A 15,649-nucleotide genomic window follows, 5' to 3' on the forward strand; every position below is an offset into this window, starting at 1 on the left:
AGCCTGTTGACCCCAACTTCGATTATGTCTGGCTCGAGTTCCCCTACCCTTGACGGTATAGATGAAGTACCAGATACTCCAGCATCAGCGCAGAAGAAGAAAAAGAAGAAGAAATCCAAGAAGTCTGCTAAAGCGAAGCCAGAGGCAGCGAAATTAGTAGACGAAGACCGTCCTCCTGTTCTCTGTATTAGCAGGAACAAGCATTGGAGATACATCAGCTCCTACCATGTGCGTCGTTTTGTTCTGCTATATTTTCTTTCGAACTTACGAAAATATAGGGACCTTGGCTGCAACTGCCTATTGAACTGCTAGAATCTTTGTTGGTGCTTAATCTCGACCCTGCAACACTGTCGGCTGCAGAGCCAAGGATACCCTCAATCCCCCCGACGCCTAATTCCAGTACCAACCGTATCCGAGACCGCAGCTTTCGCGACCTGAACGACTTTTCGCCTCCCGACTCTCCACGAACATCACTTGCCAGTCTACCCTTACCACCGCCAATCCCTCCACCGAAACCAGGCAAGGCCACCCCACCGCCTATCGACCCAGGGGTGTTTCGTAATGTTACTTCGATACGTCGACTTATCGACGAGGCAGCCGAATTGTCCGTCAGGGCGTCCTCCGGACTTTCTGCAGCCGAATTGGGTTCCATGCGCGGCGGTTCTGTAGGACTTGGTGGGAGCCCTTGGGCTGCTGCTCAGACGCTCGGGATCAATCCCCTAGGTAACATGGGTGGTAATGGAAGGAATGTTGCAATGTCTGCGATGCGCATCCACAGATTGAGAGCACTGGCGGTGCAGAAGCTCGCACAGGCATACAAGGCTGATGAGATCGCGTCGAGCGTCATGGTGATGCAAGGTGGTAGCGTGTTCGACGATGTAGCAGAACGAGTGCTCAAAGTTGGTGCGTGCCTATCATCTATATTCTTTTCTAGTATTTACAGATACAATGAACAGATCCCAACGACGCGGACGCGAAATACGTCCATTTCTTTCACGAGAAAATACCTTCTCGTCAATTAGCGGAATCTACTACGACCCAAGTCCTCGACGAGCTTATCCGAGCTCAGCCTCAACGATTAGAATTCTACCGTACGCGTGGAATTGTTCGCTGCTTCCGCGATGAGTACCCCGAGGCGACCAGAGACTTCACATACGCTCTCAAGGAGTCTCGAGCTGCGCGTAAAGCCAAAGTAGCCCATACCGACCGAGGAGGGCCCTCCGAATCACGAACAAAGAGTACGAAGAAAAGGAAGGGCGGGGGTGGCAAGACCAATGGGCAAGCCCCACCGAGCGGTACGAGTACGATAGACTCGTCAGTTGACGGACCAGATGGGGAGCCGCTCCTGATCCACCCATCTGTTCTCCCTGACGCCCCGGATCCGATCGAGCCGCAGTTGCTGTTCTTGCGCGGAGCGGCATATCTGCAACATGCGGTCTACCTCATTGAAGGTGCTGTCTTGCAGCTTGAAGGGATACGCAAGGCTCCGTCCATTGACGGCGCCGAGCTGAGGCTGTGTTATCTGGAGAACGGGAAATATGGTGGAGTTGAGATTGGGCACCCTGATGGTCCGCTCGGGAAGATGGGTGGTGCAAAGGCGAGGGCGTATAGGGATGCACTTGGAGAAGGCAGGTTCAAGGACCAGGTCACTTCATTGCTGAAGAAGAGTATCCGGGACCACGACAAATTCCTAGCTCACTTCGACACCCTCGAGTCGCCCAACTCCTTGTTCGATAGTGAAGGGGACTTAGCAAAGCAGGTCGAGTATGCGTTCTTACTCTCAGAGTCTATCCGGCCTGGGAACCACTCGAACGGGACCCCGCCGCCTTTCCCGTTATCTGACACGCCAGCGATGTTCACGACGTACCACCCATTGCTCGTGGAGAGCCATTTTAGTGTTCTCATCTGCCAATTGATGCTCGCCGATTTTTCGGGCCTCTTGAAGAGGTTTATCCGTACTGCAGCGCTCGTGGACGGGCTCGAAGGGTACCCTGTATTCCTTCCTCCTCGGTCTATGGCCCAAGCAGAGTTCATTGAGGTCCTGGAACGACTCGCTGGTGGATGGAAGAATGGTATCCAACCTCATTCTCTCTCCAAGGGTCGTGCAAAGGGAAGACTGGCTATCGAGGCTCGACCAGTGACCCCTCCGCCTCCGCCTTCTCCCATTCCGGTGAACACAGGGTCGTCTTCAACCGGGGCTGGGAGTTCTCGCGACGACAGTTCGTCGTCTGGTACTGGGTCCCCGCCGCCGTCCCCTCCGGGCCGCCAGGACGCGGACGAAGCTCTGGACTGTGCGAGGATCTTGTTGGCGCCTGTCGTCAACCGTCAACGGGAACGCGCGGAGAGGGCCGCTGCAGATAAGGCTGCGGGTGCGAAGAAGAAGCCGTTGCAGATTAATATCCCGCTTCATGGGCCAAGGGTGGAGGTTATTTTGGCATGGCTGGGGGCGGTTCATTTACCCGAGTTGGATTGAGGGCAGTATCTATTGAGGTTTGACTGCTTAATATTTTCTATCGATATCTATGTATTGATCTTAGTATAATTATTCATGTCTTGAATGCTCTCGAAATCTGGTGCTAATGCATATCATACATAAGCTCATGTAATTCATCATTATCATGACTTTAGTAAAATCCATATAATCTTACAGCAGGGCACCAAAAGCATGAAGGGACATGCTAAGGTAGTTTCACATCATATATAGTGCTCATTGAGAGTCAATCACCTGTGAAGAGGATGTGTCAGATTGAGATAGTAATTCCATAATTCCTACTAACAGGAAATGCTAAGATGATCAATTTTCTACTGGGAATGTTTGACCAGTAGGATTATCTGGAAATAGTCAGCCCAAAGATAAGTACATGTATACTAGGTTGCTGTGCTCTATTAGGATGTACTGTTTGGGAAGAGAGTTGAGCTGGTATGTGATCTTTTGATCTGATTATCATCAGGAAGGTCACCTATGTTGAGTAACTGTTATATCTGACTTCTTTTTTCTGCTATGACAATGTAAATGATATTTAATAGAATCAGATCATCCTGGTGCAGATTGTGATATCTGTCTGTCTTTCTATTAAACTTTTAAATGCTTTTCGATATCTATCTCTGATTCTCCTATATGCTATATAATGACTGGTTAGTGTTTATTCAAATCTCCAGACTACTCTTTGTCTCTCTCTCTCTCTCATTATACTACCTTCTCCTAGACTTCTTGATGGCCACTCCAACCGGTGGTATTCCACCAGACCTTACTGATGCTGATAAAGCTAGTATATTTCATTTTCTTGATGCTACATTGAATTCCACAATCCTCATCTCATTACTGTCTGGTACATGCACTTATTCTTCCAGATACAAGTGTCTAATATGGCTGCATGTAGGAATATACACTGGAATCACTGCTGTTACAGTGAGGAATATCTGTGAGGAGAACATGTCTACTTGCTATATTATACAAGCTAAAGTGGATTGCACAGTCATAAACAAGTCTCATCCCATCAGACAACCCATGATCATTGTTATAATTATGCTCTATATTGGTTCTATTATTTCCTTTGCTCTCATTTGGTCACAACTTGTATTTTTCCATAATGGATGGAATTTCTGGACAACCTATTTATATTATTGCAATCCTAACATAGAATTGGTAGTGGTACAGGGTGGTATAGGTATTGCTTGTACTATCCTTGCAGATGCCATCATGGTATGTGTCAATTGAGACATCTCACTGCCTCTTACTGTTATTTGGACTGTAGATTTGGCATTGCTGGATGATCTGGGGACAACAATGGCTGGTTGTTCTACTTCCTGTTCTTCTTTTTGTTTCTGCAATTGGTAAGATCTAGATCTTCTATCAATTTGTTAATTTACCCAAGGCTTGTAGTATTCAAAAGTATTGGTATATATGAAGCATACATCAATACAAACAATGAGAGCTATGTGACATACTTTACACTTTATCCATCCTTCATTCTTGCTTCAACAGTATTGTGTACCCTGCTCATCATTTACCGTATTATCACTGTTGCACAAAGAGCTGCAGCAGGGAATGGACTCAGGGCTTACCACCATATCATTAAGATTCTAGTTGAATCATCAGCTCTCTACTCCATAACCTTGATCTTATATGTGGCCTTTTTTGCCCATAATGATGTCATAGTGTACTACTTTGATCATCTAGCAGCATTTGCAAGAGTATGTTTCTATTATCTTCCTGTCTTCACATCTAACAAGCATTGTAGGGAGTTGCACTAACACTTCTTGTTGGACAAGTAGCAGTAGGTCATACCCAACCAGATGACTCTTGGGAGGGGAGTGTGGTGTCAGGGTCACTTCAGTTTGGAGGGCATTCCAGCAGTCAGAGCTCTGATCAGCAGGATTCTATGATCAGTGTAGATCTTGAAGCTCAGCAGGAGAGTTATCATGATGATGAGTATGGTCATCAGACTGTGATGGACTCTCAGGAAGGTGTTGTTGATGAGAGTGGAAATGACTCCAGGCAGGCAGGGAGCAGCAGCATGAAACATGTTTGATCACATACAAAGATCCTATGGGCAGGGAGCTGGCTACTCATGCCATTTAAATAGAATTGTTAACATGGAAAGGCCAGTAATCCAATGTAGGAGACTCAGAGTACCTTAAATTAAATTGTCAACATTAATACTGAATTGTTGATCATCTTCAGCTAAAGATTCTCACATTATGATATGTTCATAGCTTTCACCAACATCAGATTCTGCCAGTGTAATAAACATGCAAACAAAATCAACCATCTATAAGACCAAGCCTGACTTGGACTGAAGGGAGTTTGTTTTCCAGGACTCAAGATTTTAACTCTATACTGACACCTTCACAACAAGTGCCTGCCGCGTGCCGAGGCGAGTACGACCTTGCTGAATCTTGTCCTTGAACCCTATTGCTGTCTCTTTCGAGTCGACCTTTCATTGGCAATGCTCCCGACTCAAAACATGTAAGGAAACACTGAAAGCGACGATTCCTCGTCGGGTTGATCTACGTAAGTCATACCAATATGTTACGAAGTGTTTGCGTGGCACGTCTGCTTCTTTGAACACCGATATACCAGTCGTATACCTCGCAGATCATTTGTACATTGAAAAATCCACACTGCATAGTGCCAAACCATCTCTAATAAGAGTCCCCGAACTCAGACCCATAATCTATTCCAAAATTCCGACCGGTGTCACGACGCCGTGCGCTCGTTCGCCAGATGTCGATACGTCATGTCCGCGCAAAAGTCGTCGTCCAGGGAGAGGCTGGGGTGCGAGGTGTACAATAACAGCTAGACGCAAAGGATCTCGATCCGTAACGAAGACAGTCGACATCGTGCGACGTGCGTACTATGTCCAGTTTACCCTAGCCCTATACTCCTTGTATCCCCAACAATACCCCGACGCCATGCTCTCGCTTGCCGGACGTCGATACATGGCGTCGAGGTAAAACCAGTCCCTCCTAAGACTACCTGCCGTCCCTACCCTATGCGAAGTTTCGCCGTGGGTGTGTTCACCGGTTTTGAATACATCGTCTAGGCGCAGACGTCTTGCTTGCCGGAAGACGATCCATTGTCTCCAGCCAAAACTCGGACACCTACACACCAGGATGGGGTGGGGTCATATTTCGCGCAGTCTCCAGGCATACTCACTCCCTCCTCGCACCAGACAGGAGGCAACGTCCTCTTCTACTTTCCAACAACGCACGTTACTAGCCATTGAAAGACCAGCGCAGCGGGAACAGGTAGACGTCGTTGAGTGGTAGGGGATGACGCAATATCGGAAGGGAATGTCCGACTGAAGGAGGGTCGTGGGGATGGGTCGTTGGGTTGGGGTTGATGTCGATTTGTCATAGTGTGGTAGATACGTGGCAAGTGGGAGGAGAGAATAGCAGAATCTAGTGAACGGATAAGGATCAATGGCGTAGAGCACTAACAGATGTACTCACCAGTATCATATTGGACTGCGTGCATCATGCGCAAACCTGAATATAATATATCGATGGCGGCTGAAAGCTTCATCAGGACCATGAACAGTAGATGGGCGAGCTCATTCCCATATAGGCTTACGAGATAGGTGGTCCAGGCGATCACACCTAGCTCCGCGGTCCTGGTCATCCTTGGCTATTCCCTCTGCCAGAAAAGCATTCAGTTTCCACTCTGCCTCGCCTTTTCCTGTATTTTCCCCCTGGACGAGCTCCTTTAGTACCTCGACTATCACCTTGTGGTCCTTTTACAAGCTTGTACCGATCCTCGTCTTGCGGGCTGATATACGTGATAATGATCTTGTTGGGTACAATGTTCTCGTGTATTGAGCATGGGATGCCAAAGGGAGACTTTCCCTCTGCAAGTGTCCAGAGACGAAGTTAGAAAGTGTGCTTCTTGTTGGTGGCAAGAAGGACAGATGCAGTGTTAATTGTGCTAGGACAGCACAGCGAGTAGTACTAGTCCTCGTAAGTGGAACAGACTATAAAGTGCGACGCATGAGCATCAGCGAAGGGAAATACGGAGAAGGTATTAGTCACTCACGATCCAATTCTTAAGCAATTCCCCAGATGTTCAGGTTCAAACGTTCAATATTCAATGTGCGAGGCGACTTTTTGAAGCTAGTGCTGCAGGTGCGATAGAGTCGAGATGGTAAACGGCTGAGTACTGAGTACTGAGTCTTGACATGCTGCACGGCTACGTTGTATTTGTTTGGTTTTGGCAGATGCGAGAGTAGGAAGAGGACTGCTGGATTGAGCACAGCCACCTATTTGTACTTAATTGCTTTTGGCAGACGACGGAAAAGGAAACTTTATGACTGTGGGTTGACCTTACTTTTCAGCAAGGTAATGTTAACCCTAGGAGATATATCATAAGCTCATGTAATTCATAGATATCATGACATCGACTCTAGTAAAATACATATAATCCTACATACAATGCAAATGGTCCAAGGAGTGCATAAACGACAGCATGCGTAAAGTAGATTACAATCTAGTCCCGGCTTATGGATATAATTAAGTTGATTGGGTAGCGACGGCGAGATAACGAGAGACGGTATGGTTATATGGTATATCACATAAATTAATTGGAAACAAGAACCTGAGCATAGGAAGGCGTCTTGGAAACCGGTTCGCCAGATTCGCTATCGCTCTCGCCATAAATATGCTCCCAAGGCTCATCCGCGGCAAGGTCGGGAGTAAAGTCATCAAGGACGATAACGGAGCGGATGTGGGGGATGACCTCGAAATCCGGCTCTGTCAAACACGAAGCGATAAGCACGCAATACACCCAGAACGAAACAGGCCTAGGACCCACCCTTCTTCCTATCTTGCTTCCGAACGATGAGATCCGACAGCTTCACCTCGGGCGACTTTGGCAAAGGCGGGGTCTCATCCCGATGCGCGCTCTCGACGAAGACACCGTCCAGCGGGTCGATGTCGTCTGCTCTGAGTGTCCTGTACTTCTCCGACACGGTGCCCCTATCTAGCTTGAAGAAGGGGGAACCCGACCGCTTCTGCTGTCTCATCTTGAGGACATCCGCAGCCTTCTTGACACGTTGGCGGTTGTGCTCGTACGCCCGCTGGTCCTTGATGGTCGGCAAGAAGGGGAAGGACGAGGAGAGTGGTGCGCTGGCGTCCTTATCTGCGCCAGCAGACTTGACGACGGAGGAGTCGGAGACGGCCTTGGAGAGAGAGATGACTGACATAACGAAGCAATGAAGATTCGTCTAATGGAAAACGCGCTAGTGGGTGGTGGTGGTGATGATGGTAGTGGTTGTAGTTAGAGGTGAGGGAGGGAGACAAGAGTACCCCCGCGATGATAAGATAAGCAGAAGGGGGCCTTTTGTAGTGATGGCGTCAGTGCTCCTGATGTCAACGAATTCGGAGTACCGCCCCAGAGTACCGTTTCCGATGCCGAGCGCTTGTTTCACGCAGCATGACGAGCAGCCACGTTGGCTCGTGATCAACGTTGGTTGTGAATCCGAATGGTCGCATGCTGAAATAGCACGTTTGAACTCTTGTGGCTGGTATGATGACGACGAATCAATGACGTACAAGTGGGCGTTCAGAGACATTGGCAAAAGTCTATCATAAGGCGAAATGAAAGACATATTGATAGATAGACAAGAGGATTCCGGGAACAATACACTGCATGATTACTGTGCGGGTATACGGCGCCTGCTACACCATTTTTGAGAACCTGCTGCTATTAGGCCAGAAGGGTTGTCACCGGAGAATGTAGGAAAGCGGATAAATAGCCCATTCGTCCCGTCGAAGTCGTATCATGACAGAGCCGCTTTTGACGCCGAGAAAAATGCATAGATAAGAGCCGCGAAAAAATCGGTGCAAGACGTTTTTCCGTTCGGTTCCACGATCCATCGGTGGCCTGGAGAAAAGCTAAACGGTTAGCTGTGATTGGACGATATGGCACTACGGAGCACGCACTCATTGCATCGATCCCATTTTATTGCCGACTCCGACTACCGTATTGCCCAGGCTGCATGTAGCGCGCCCTGAGCGCATGTCTAGCACTTTAATAGACGTGGGTCGCCGAGCAGGGGGCCAGAGAGATGGACGAAGAGGGAAGAGAAGCTTATTGGGTTCGATGGGTCCTGGCGCCAGGCTACGTCAGCACCGGGACTAGGCGTAATACATGCGCGTCAATACCACACTGAATAGCTCAAACACACGAGGGGCGTACTTTTGACCTGTGTTCATTCGCTCGTCGTCGCCTTCATTGATCTAATAAGCCCAGCCGGACTACGTGGTCTCGCGTCAACATTATTCCATACAGCTTTGTACGTCCGTCGTGTCGATATCGAATGGTCTCTCCCCAAAGGTTGACGAGTACTGAATTAGAAAGAAGATGAGCCAGAGCAGTGGTCGTGGTTAGAGAGCAAGCCGGTGACAATCAAAGTGACCGTCCTGCCATCATGACCGCCGCCGGGCACTTCTGTTCTCCTCTTTCGTTCCCTTTCGAAAGCACCTTGGTGAGTCTTGCTCTTCGCATATTTTCCACGTATTCTTACAGTATACTGTTACTCCCAGATCCAAAGCTTTGGAATACGGTCTCTCGTCAGCACTGACAATCGCGTCTACGACTCTGTCCTCATCTTCGCCCTCAATCGCGATTTCCGTTCCTTTCGTGGGCCTAACAAGGAATAGTTACCAACGCTAATAGCGAAGACCCGTCTTCTCTGCCAGTACGAAGGATCGATGTACTACCGCCAGTTTTAGAGCGCCTTGGGTAGCAACCAGCTACTGGACGTGCCATCCGGCAAATACCTACGATCGTGAGCACGGTGGCTTGGCTGGTCAGTCAGTTGAAGTCTCAGCGGAGGCGAGAAGTGTAGTTCAAGGCAGGTTTGGGGGATAACCATGGAAACCATCGTGCGTCCTTCTTTTTCCTTTGCATTCGGGTGCGAAGAGTTCAGATTCGTATTGTGCGTAGCTGCCTCACACACCGAGATATCTTCGCCAGCCAGCCCTCATACCCTTGTCCTGCAAATCATGGTTTACGGGCGTTGGGTTACTCGTTGTCTGGATGTCTGATGTCAGGTGAGGCTCACTACGCTGGGAGTTCATCATGATATGCTCATATGTCCCCATAGTCACCAGCAACCTGATCCACGCCGCCCTACATTCCCCTACAACTCCGTGTCTACGCGTTCTAGCTCTGTAAACTGTTTCCATACCCAAATATCAACGTGGGCGCCAATATTTTGCATGCAGTCGATGATACTAATGAGGACTATCAAGCCGGAACCGATTTTCGTCGTCCTGGTGGGTCGTGATGGCGACGATCATCGACCCTACTCTTCCAACAGAGACCACAAAGTTTTGCCAAATCACACAGAGGACGGAGGTACGCGGCGGCGGCTCTGGTTTACCTGACGCTCAATATCAACAGATCAACCACCGCCTCTTAGAGGAATACCATTACTACGATCAAACATCGGTGGAAGGCACTGGTACATTCTTAGGTAGCGCGTAGAAGGCCGCGAAGTGCTATTTGAAGATAGTACTCTTTGTTTCTGAGAGCGTCATCAAACCGGACTCAAAGGTATGTTATGTTGGTATGCGCTTGCCGTTTCTGATACGTTCTGCAGTCTAGGCCAAGTATCATTCGCCTCGGCTCAGCCAGGGATCCAAGTTACAGGAAGAATCATACGAAGCTACTGGGGGCTTGGACGTTACTGTTGCTGGTCGTCTCGGTGATGCTTCACTCAAGTTCGTTAGGCGCGCGCTTTCGTGTTACGTCTATCAATTTACGAGGTGTACCTACGACAACAAATGAAATACTTTGCGTCCTCTCATGGTAAAGGTCTATCTGCGAGGTTAGCGTGAAACAGTCACCTGCATACAACGTCAGGGGACTACGAATATACCCACAACCAAGATGGTTGTCAATACGATCCACATTCCGAGAAGGTGATTTACACTATTACGCGTTGTGATAGCATCTTCCTGCGAGGATCAGATCGCTTCAACTTAGTATGTGAACTAGCTCTCTGCTTTCTCTGGAAGGAAGATAGGTAGTAAAAGCTTTCATACATCGCATGGATGCATCTTCTTATGGTGCTATCCACTAAATGCAAGCAAGAAAAGACGGCAGTCAATGAATATACAGGAAGTAAAAGCCTCGGAAATTGCATTTACATTCTGAGGACCAGGTTCCGAAGATTTCATTTTGGAAAAATAATTGAAGTGGTGCACAGCCACTTGCATTGCCTAAAGGAGATGCCGTGATTACGGCCATAAAGCCGAAGCCGTACATACGGCCATACCTGTACCATAAGCCACACCGTAAACCAGAAGTCTGAGGGTCTGACGGTACGGTGTCCATATTCGCTGCTATACAGAGACGGTGGGTATCCCTACTCGCTCTCAAGGTTTTGACTTGGCTTTTCCAGCTACATTCGCAGGATTCAGGAACTCAGCAAAGCGAACTTACGCCAACGAAACACGGAGCCGCAAATTTCGATTAACCATGGAGTATAATTCCCCAGGTCTGATGTCTTTTATATACCAAGGAGGTGGCCAATATCAAAAGCTTATATTGATCTCTTAGGACGAAACGGATTGTGGAGATTATCATTTGTTTCCATTTTCTCGTGACAGGAACACGCCACCGAATGCTCAAGAGATCCATTAGGCTTGAAAATGAGTCTACTAGCCGCATTCTCAGGATTTGTCCACATGGTGCACAGAAGAAAACAATCAGAAGATATTCCTGAATTGTCTGTCTATCTTTTTCCAAGAGCCTTTCCGGATACCGAATCTTGACTTAGGTCGTCTCAGCAATCCTCCACTTTTGGCGTTCAGCAAAAGAAAACAACTGCATCTCCTTATGACCGGACGTCCTTGCTGAACGTAACGCCAATGAAACAAGAATCAGATATGGCCGTGCTCGAGCGCTCTCCAGTCATCAGGCGGAGTCGTTTGAGTTTTTGATGATCACTTCAGTAACTCCGGTGATCTAGTATAAATACCAAAGGAGCTCTCTTGATCTCTATCAACATCATCCGTCATGTCTCCTGATATTGCTTCGACTATGGGAGCGATCTACATAGGCGCTACAGTGGCTACAGCGTATGTTATTATGATCTCCTGCCTTCGACCTCTTGGCTTACGATCATTTACCCCGGCCGCAGGCTTTGGGGTCTCACAGCCATGCAGTCAATGACATATTTCAGCAGATTCCCAAATGACTGGTGGTTCTATCGGTTCGCAGTAGGGCATCTTTACTTTTACTCGTCTCATAATTTGATTTTTTTAACGAAATAGGTTGGCCTTCTCTGGTACGTCGATTTGTAAGGTTACGGTATACCAGCATAATGCGTTTTCCAGGATCGTCGACACGCTTTATCTCATTTTCTATGCGCATGCTCTCTACTACTATCTGATCAAAAACTTTGGGCATCCCGAAGCACTTTTGACTATTGTGTGGTACGTTCGCCATCTCTTCTTCTTGCCCCCGATTTTGACTTGGAGGACATTCAAGGAGCTTTAAGGTGATCAACTATGCGTCTATCAAACTGTTTGATCGTCTGATGCGTTCTTTATCAGACAGACATCATGTTCTTGGTACTTATACCGATTCGTTCTGGACACTGTTCCCCGTCCGCTAACTTGGTTCGTTCAGGGTCTGGAGATCCTTCTCGTAGATATGTACGAGTCTCTCATCGTCCGTACGGCCAGCGCTAACCACTTCGTTGTAGTGTTTACGCGGTGAGAATATGGATGTGTGCGTGTGCCCATCAAGTTACTTACAGAACGGTACTATAACTCAATTGTCTTTCTAGTAGGACGTTTCTTCCATAAGACAATCCCATGGTTGGTTGTGAGTCACAACATCCCAATTTGTATGGAACTTCAATTCTGATCGGGGTTCGTTCAGGCTGTTGTCATCGCAGGCACATCCGGTACGTCGCCGTCAACTCATCATGGTATCGGTGTCTTACCCTTCTGGTTCGGTAGCTGTTGTTATCAGTGAGTCATTCCTTCAGGATGCATACTTGGTACTTATCACTGTTTTCGCGCAAGATGAAATCCATGCTATGTAAGGCCCCTCATCTGCTCCGGTTATACTAGCATACTCAATCTTGCGACTGAACAGATTTACGATCAAAACTTACCTGGACGCTGAGACGGTCTCTGTGCGGAAATCCATACCTTTATCATCTCTTTCAACTCGCTAAAAGAAAAATAGAAATCGATTGAAGCGCTCTTGGCTACAACTGCAGCAGTCGATATCATTATATGCGGTGCCATGTCGTACTATCTACTCAAAAGTCGATCAGTTTTGAATTTTTCCAGGTTGATCTGCTCTCGTCTAAGATTCGTGGAATGCTTACAATCAATGCAGGACGACGAAGCCGCTCCTGATACTATCGCGCTTTGTTATTGTGTCCGGATTGGCTACTACGTAAGTCTTGAGCAGATTATCTCTAAAACCCTGACTGACAGCCGCCCAGTATATGTGCATTGACAATTCTTATTACGGTTATTATACTCTCTTCTTGTCATGAATCTGACAACCTGACGCAAAGACCCCATAGTTTGTGTCTATGCCGAACTCACTCGTAGCTGCAGGAATCGCGACTCCTCTACCAAGAGGTATTCCTTCCAGTTATATGTCTGTCCTTACTAACACTTTCAAGTTTATCTCAACTCACTACTAGCAATGTACATAACTCTGTTTCGGCACGTACCCTGGCTTACGCTTGCCCTAGGCTGAACCTACGAAATACACACCAAGAAAATATCGTGATATCTACGAGCGGCGGTGCCAGCAGGTCCCTACCAAGTACGGTTTTGGAATCTATGAGATTCAAAGCTCGGAGTACGGTGGCTACTGATATACAAACTCAGGAGCAGGTGAATACTAGTTCCCAATCTTTCAGCCGGGAGCGGAGGCCTCATAACTTCTTTATAGGACATCAGTGTACCAATGGCCGAGCTACGCTCCAGTAGATCGTCAGTGGAACCGATGCATGTGCTAGATATAAAGGCTCAGACTCTGGATAGTCCTTGTTAAGTTCGAATGTCCCAGGCATAGATTAGGATCTTGTCGATGTATAACAGATATGAATATATTCAGAAACGAAGTCTGTTCAGGTCGGTTCGAACCTTTCCTTACTTCCGATTGGGGTTTTCGACATTATTCTTGCGAAGCTATTCTCCGTCTTCACCGAGAGCGGTTGTACGACTACTGAGAAATTACCTTCTGTTTGATTGCCCGTAGATTCACTGCTTTCTGGTTTGCCTATTTCCATTCAATGAATGCAAAAGACATTTCAGGAGTGGTAGGAAATACAGAGCCAAGATATCTATTCCATGGGAGTGATGTGAACTCTCGACAAATCCTAAAAGGCTTACATTCTACGTAGTCGTCGACCCTGGGGAACAGGTATTTGGCATCGCATCTAAACTGGGTTAGCGAGGAGGCGTCTCTTAATTAAACGAGTTTGCGAGCACGCGACAAGCTCCGCAAGGGTGATCTTTAAGCTACGCAAGATGATAAGAACGATCAGGAGGACAAGACTATCTGAGAACCTACCTCGCTCACCGGACGGCGATACGTCGTCACTAGACCATCCTGTATTCTCTATGATGAGTATATGGATAATGATTAGAATGCAGACGGCTTAATGTGTGACTCACGGCTGCTCGAAGATGTGGTATCAAGACGACGCGGCATCTGGTTCTCATTGAAAGCCTTCTTGATATGACCACGGCTGTCTGGAAGGGTTTCAGTTTTGAAGTTGTATCAGTAGAGACTATAATTCAGTTCACTTCCAAACAGTACGTGAGAAAGAATAGACTGACCTTGAGAAGTGGACGCAAGATCCCTCCTTCCTCACGCGACGACGCGGAGGGTTGGCTCGGTGTGTGGTATCTGAGATGAAAATTTGAGCCTTCTGGAGGCCCGGGCGTCCAAGGAGAGAACGGCTCAGCAAAGACGAACAGTGTAGTCGTGTGCAGGATGGGCAATAGTCTACAGAAGTGAAAGTAAGCTTAGAACATAGCGAACGAAGAACGAAAAGGCCTACCATAAAGAGGTTAGGAAAGAAGGAAGTGCGCCCACACGAGTCTATCCCGATCTGAGCATCAACGCCCACGTCGACTCGAAGGACCAAACTTGAAGACTGTCGAGGGCGGTGAGAGCAAGGAAGAGCTACTATCAATATTCTGGGGCCAAGTCAGACGCGGCGCTGATGGGAGACTGAGCCCCTGAGTCTGCAGTACGTCTTGATCAAATTATCCCTCTGACGGCATATGCGACGCTTAGAAACGAGCGTAAACACTCCCGTTTTGTTCTCCTGCTCAGAAGTCAGTTTCAATTCCAAATTACACGAGATGCTGCTTACGTTCAATGTATTCGGCAGATTGTGGCCTTTCCAGGGCTCGACGTATCAATGTAGATGGATAAATGCTGAGCCGCAAATATTCCCGTAGTGCTGTTTCCTTCGAAGGAGTGCTGCGAGTATGGGGTGTGCGCGCTCTAACGAGTGAGTTTTGAGCATCGTGGACGCTGATATCTGACTCCGATTTGCAGGTTCTTGCTTCAAACGACATTAATGATCAACGAAGAAGATAGGGCATGGTCAGAGAGACATCCAGGTCCAATAAAGATCCGTTCGCGATAGAGGTAGATGCAGTCATTGGATCCCGGCTTCACCTAGAGATTTCCAGGTCCGCGCGTGAGAATTTGAAGTCGTCTGAACGTGTAGGCAATGTAAATTAGGAATGTTTGACACGGAAATTTGACAGAAGCTTACTTTTGGGGGCGAAGAGGGAGCGTAGTATCATTAAACAGTCTCGTATAGCAAATTTTGCGAATAAAATAGGCTTTTCCTTCAACAAATGGATCAAAACATAACTACGAGCCATTTGCATGTCATGAGAGAAACAGAACTCACTTTGGGGTTCTCTCAGTCTAGCAGCATACATTCATCACCGTATCCCCTTCGGAATCCGCCACCTAATGGTTCTTCATGTTGCCTTTCCCCTGGGGCAATGGCTAGACGTAGGCGAGCAGGGTACAAATGTCGTTCTCCGAAATTCGAACCAGTGAAATGAGACGGCCTCCCCAAATGCGACGGTATTAGATTCAATGTTGGAACGGCGCCTTCGATTAAAAGCATGAAGT

At 47.6% G+C, this 15,649-nt stretch overlaps 6 protein-coding genes across 6 annotated transcripts; 4 read left to right on the forward strand and 2 right to left on the reverse strand.

Annotated features, from left to right (window-relative positions):
- Positions 1-24: 24 nt before the first annotated feature.
- Positions 25-2,473, forward strand: EV420DRAFT_1261445 (uncharacterized protein; the record flags this gene model as incomplete). Its single annotated transcript, XM_060467066.1, has 3 exons — positions 25-228; positions 279-903; positions 957-2,473. The coding sequence occupies 3 exons, from the start codon at positions 25-27 to the stop codon at positions 2,471-2,473; spliced, it is 2,346 nt and encodes a 781-aa protein (XP_060336690.1).
- A 659-nt stretch (positions 2,474-3,132) lies between these two features.
- On the forward strand, positions 3,133-4,661 carry EV420DRAFT_1759185 (uncharacterized protein). Its single transcript, XM_060480579.1, has 6 exons — positions 3,133-3,329; positions 3,381-3,422; positions 3,477-3,703; positions 3,756-3,834; positions 3,884-4,194; positions 4,242-4,661. The coding sequence occupies exons 1-6, from the start codon at positions 3,215-3,217 to the stop codon at positions 4,530-4,532; spliced, it is 1,065 nt and encodes a 354-aa protein (XP_060336691.1). The 5' UTR covers positions 3,133-3,214; the 3' UTR covers positions 4,533-4,661.
- Positions 4,662-5,200: 539 nt separating this feature from the next.
- EV420DRAFT_1474691 (uncharacterized protein) lies at positions 5,201-6,124 on the reverse strand (the record flags this gene model as incomplete). The annotated part of the gene is made up of 4 exons (XM_060469231.1): positions 5,201-5,273; positions 5,359-5,604; positions 5,715-5,904; positions 5,956-6,124. The coding sequence occupies 4 exons, from the start codon at positions 6,122-6,124 to the stop codon at positions 5,201-5,203; spliced, it is 678 nt and encodes a 225-aa protein (XP_060336692.1).
- A 951-nt stretch (positions 6,125-7,075) lies between these two features.
- On the reverse strand, positions 7,076-7,700 carry EV420DRAFT_1636417 (uncharacterized protein; the record flags this gene model as incomplete). Its single annotated transcript, XM_060476584.1, has 2 exons — positions 7,076-7,248; positions 7,310-7,700. 2 exons carry the CDS (start codon positions 7,698-7,700, stop codon positions 7,076-7,078), a joined length of 564 nt encoding a protein of 187 aa, XP_060336693.1.
- Positions 7,701-9,266: 1,566 nt separating this feature from the next.
- EV420DRAFT_798379 (uncharacterized protein) lies at positions 9,267-10,123 on the forward strand. Its single transcript, XM_060483485.1, has 5 exons — positions 9,267-9,384; positions 9,446-9,552; positions 9,606-9,701; positions 9,754-10,057; positions 10,104-10,123. The coding sequence occupies exons 1-4, from the start codon at positions 9,373-9,375 to the stop codon at positions 9,986-9,988; spliced, it is 450 nt and encodes a 149-aa protein (XP_060336694.1). The 5' UTR covers positions 9,267-9,372; the 3' UTR covers positions 9,989-10,057; positions 10,104-10,123.
- Positions 10,124-11,431: 1,308 nt separating this feature from the next.
- On the forward strand, positions 11,432-13,572 carry EV420DRAFT_798596 (uncharacterized protein). Its single transcript, XM_060483486.1, has 21 exons — positions 11,432-11,586; positions 11,649-11,727; positions 11,782-11,795; positions 11,845-11,943; positions 11,999-12,008; positions 12,064-12,081; positions 12,140-12,165; positions 12,216-12,241; positions 12,300-12,337; positions 12,395-12,419; positions 12,475-12,486; positions 12,541-12,556; positions 12,614-12,653; positions 12,707-12,813; positions 12,863-12,922; positions 12,972-12,999; positions 13,056-13,113; positions 13,158-13,182; positions 13,230-13,374; positions 13,433-13,473; positions 13,525-13,572. Exons 1-21 carry the CDS (start codon positions 11,525-11,527, stop codon positions 13,532-13,534), a joined length of 939 nt encoding a protein of 312 aa, XP_060336695.1. The 5' UTR covers positions 11,432-11,524; the 3' UTR covers positions 13,535-13,572.
- The last annotated feature ends 2,077 nt before the right edge of the window (positions 13,573-15,649 follow it).

This window comes from Desarmillaria tabescens (assembly GCF_030435595.1).
Source record: "Desarmillaria tabescens strain CCBAS 213 chromosome Unknown EV420scaffold_4, whole genome shotgun sequence".
NCBI classification, from domain to species: Eukaryota; Fungi; Basidiomycota; class Agaricomycetes; order Agaricales; family Physalacriaceae; genus Desarmillaria; species Desarmillaria tabescens.

Bases quoted from the DNA above. Each gene is read 5' to 3' on its own strand.
- EV420DRAFT_1759185 (XM_060480579.1), top strand. From the start codon at position 3,215: ATGGCCACTCCAACCGGTGGTATTCCACCAGACCTTACTGATGCTGAT. The intron at 3,835-3,883 runs GTAAGATCTAGA...CAAGGCTTGTAG, and splicing joins TCTTTTTGTTTCTGCAATTG to TATTCAAAAGTATTGGTATA. The intron at 4,195-4,241 runs GTATGTTTCTAT...CAAGCATTGTAG, and splicing joins ATCTAGCAGCATTTGCAAGA to GGAGTTGCACTAACACTTCT.
- EV420DRAFT_798379 (XM_060483485.1), top strand. The intron at 9,553-9,605 runs GTGAGGCTCACT...ATGTCCCCATAG, and splicing joins GTCTGGATGTCTGATGTCAG to TCACCAGCAACCTGATCCAC. The intron at 9,702-9,753 runs GTGGGCGCCAAT...AGGACTATCAAG, and splicing joins TTCCATACCCAAATATCAAC to CCGGAACCGATTTTCGTCGT.
- EV420DRAFT_798596 (XM_060483486.1), top strand. From the start codon at position 11,525: ATGTCTCCTGATATTGCTTCGACTATGGGAGCGATCTACATAGGCGCT. The intron at 12,338-12,394 runs GTGAGTCACAAC...GGGTTCGTTCAG, and splicing joins AGACAATCCCATGGTTGGTT to GCTGTTGTCATCGCAGGCAC. The intron at 13,000-13,055 runs GTTATTATACTC...AAGACCCCATAG, and splicing joins CATTGACAATTCTTATTACG to TTTGTGTCTATGCCGAACTC.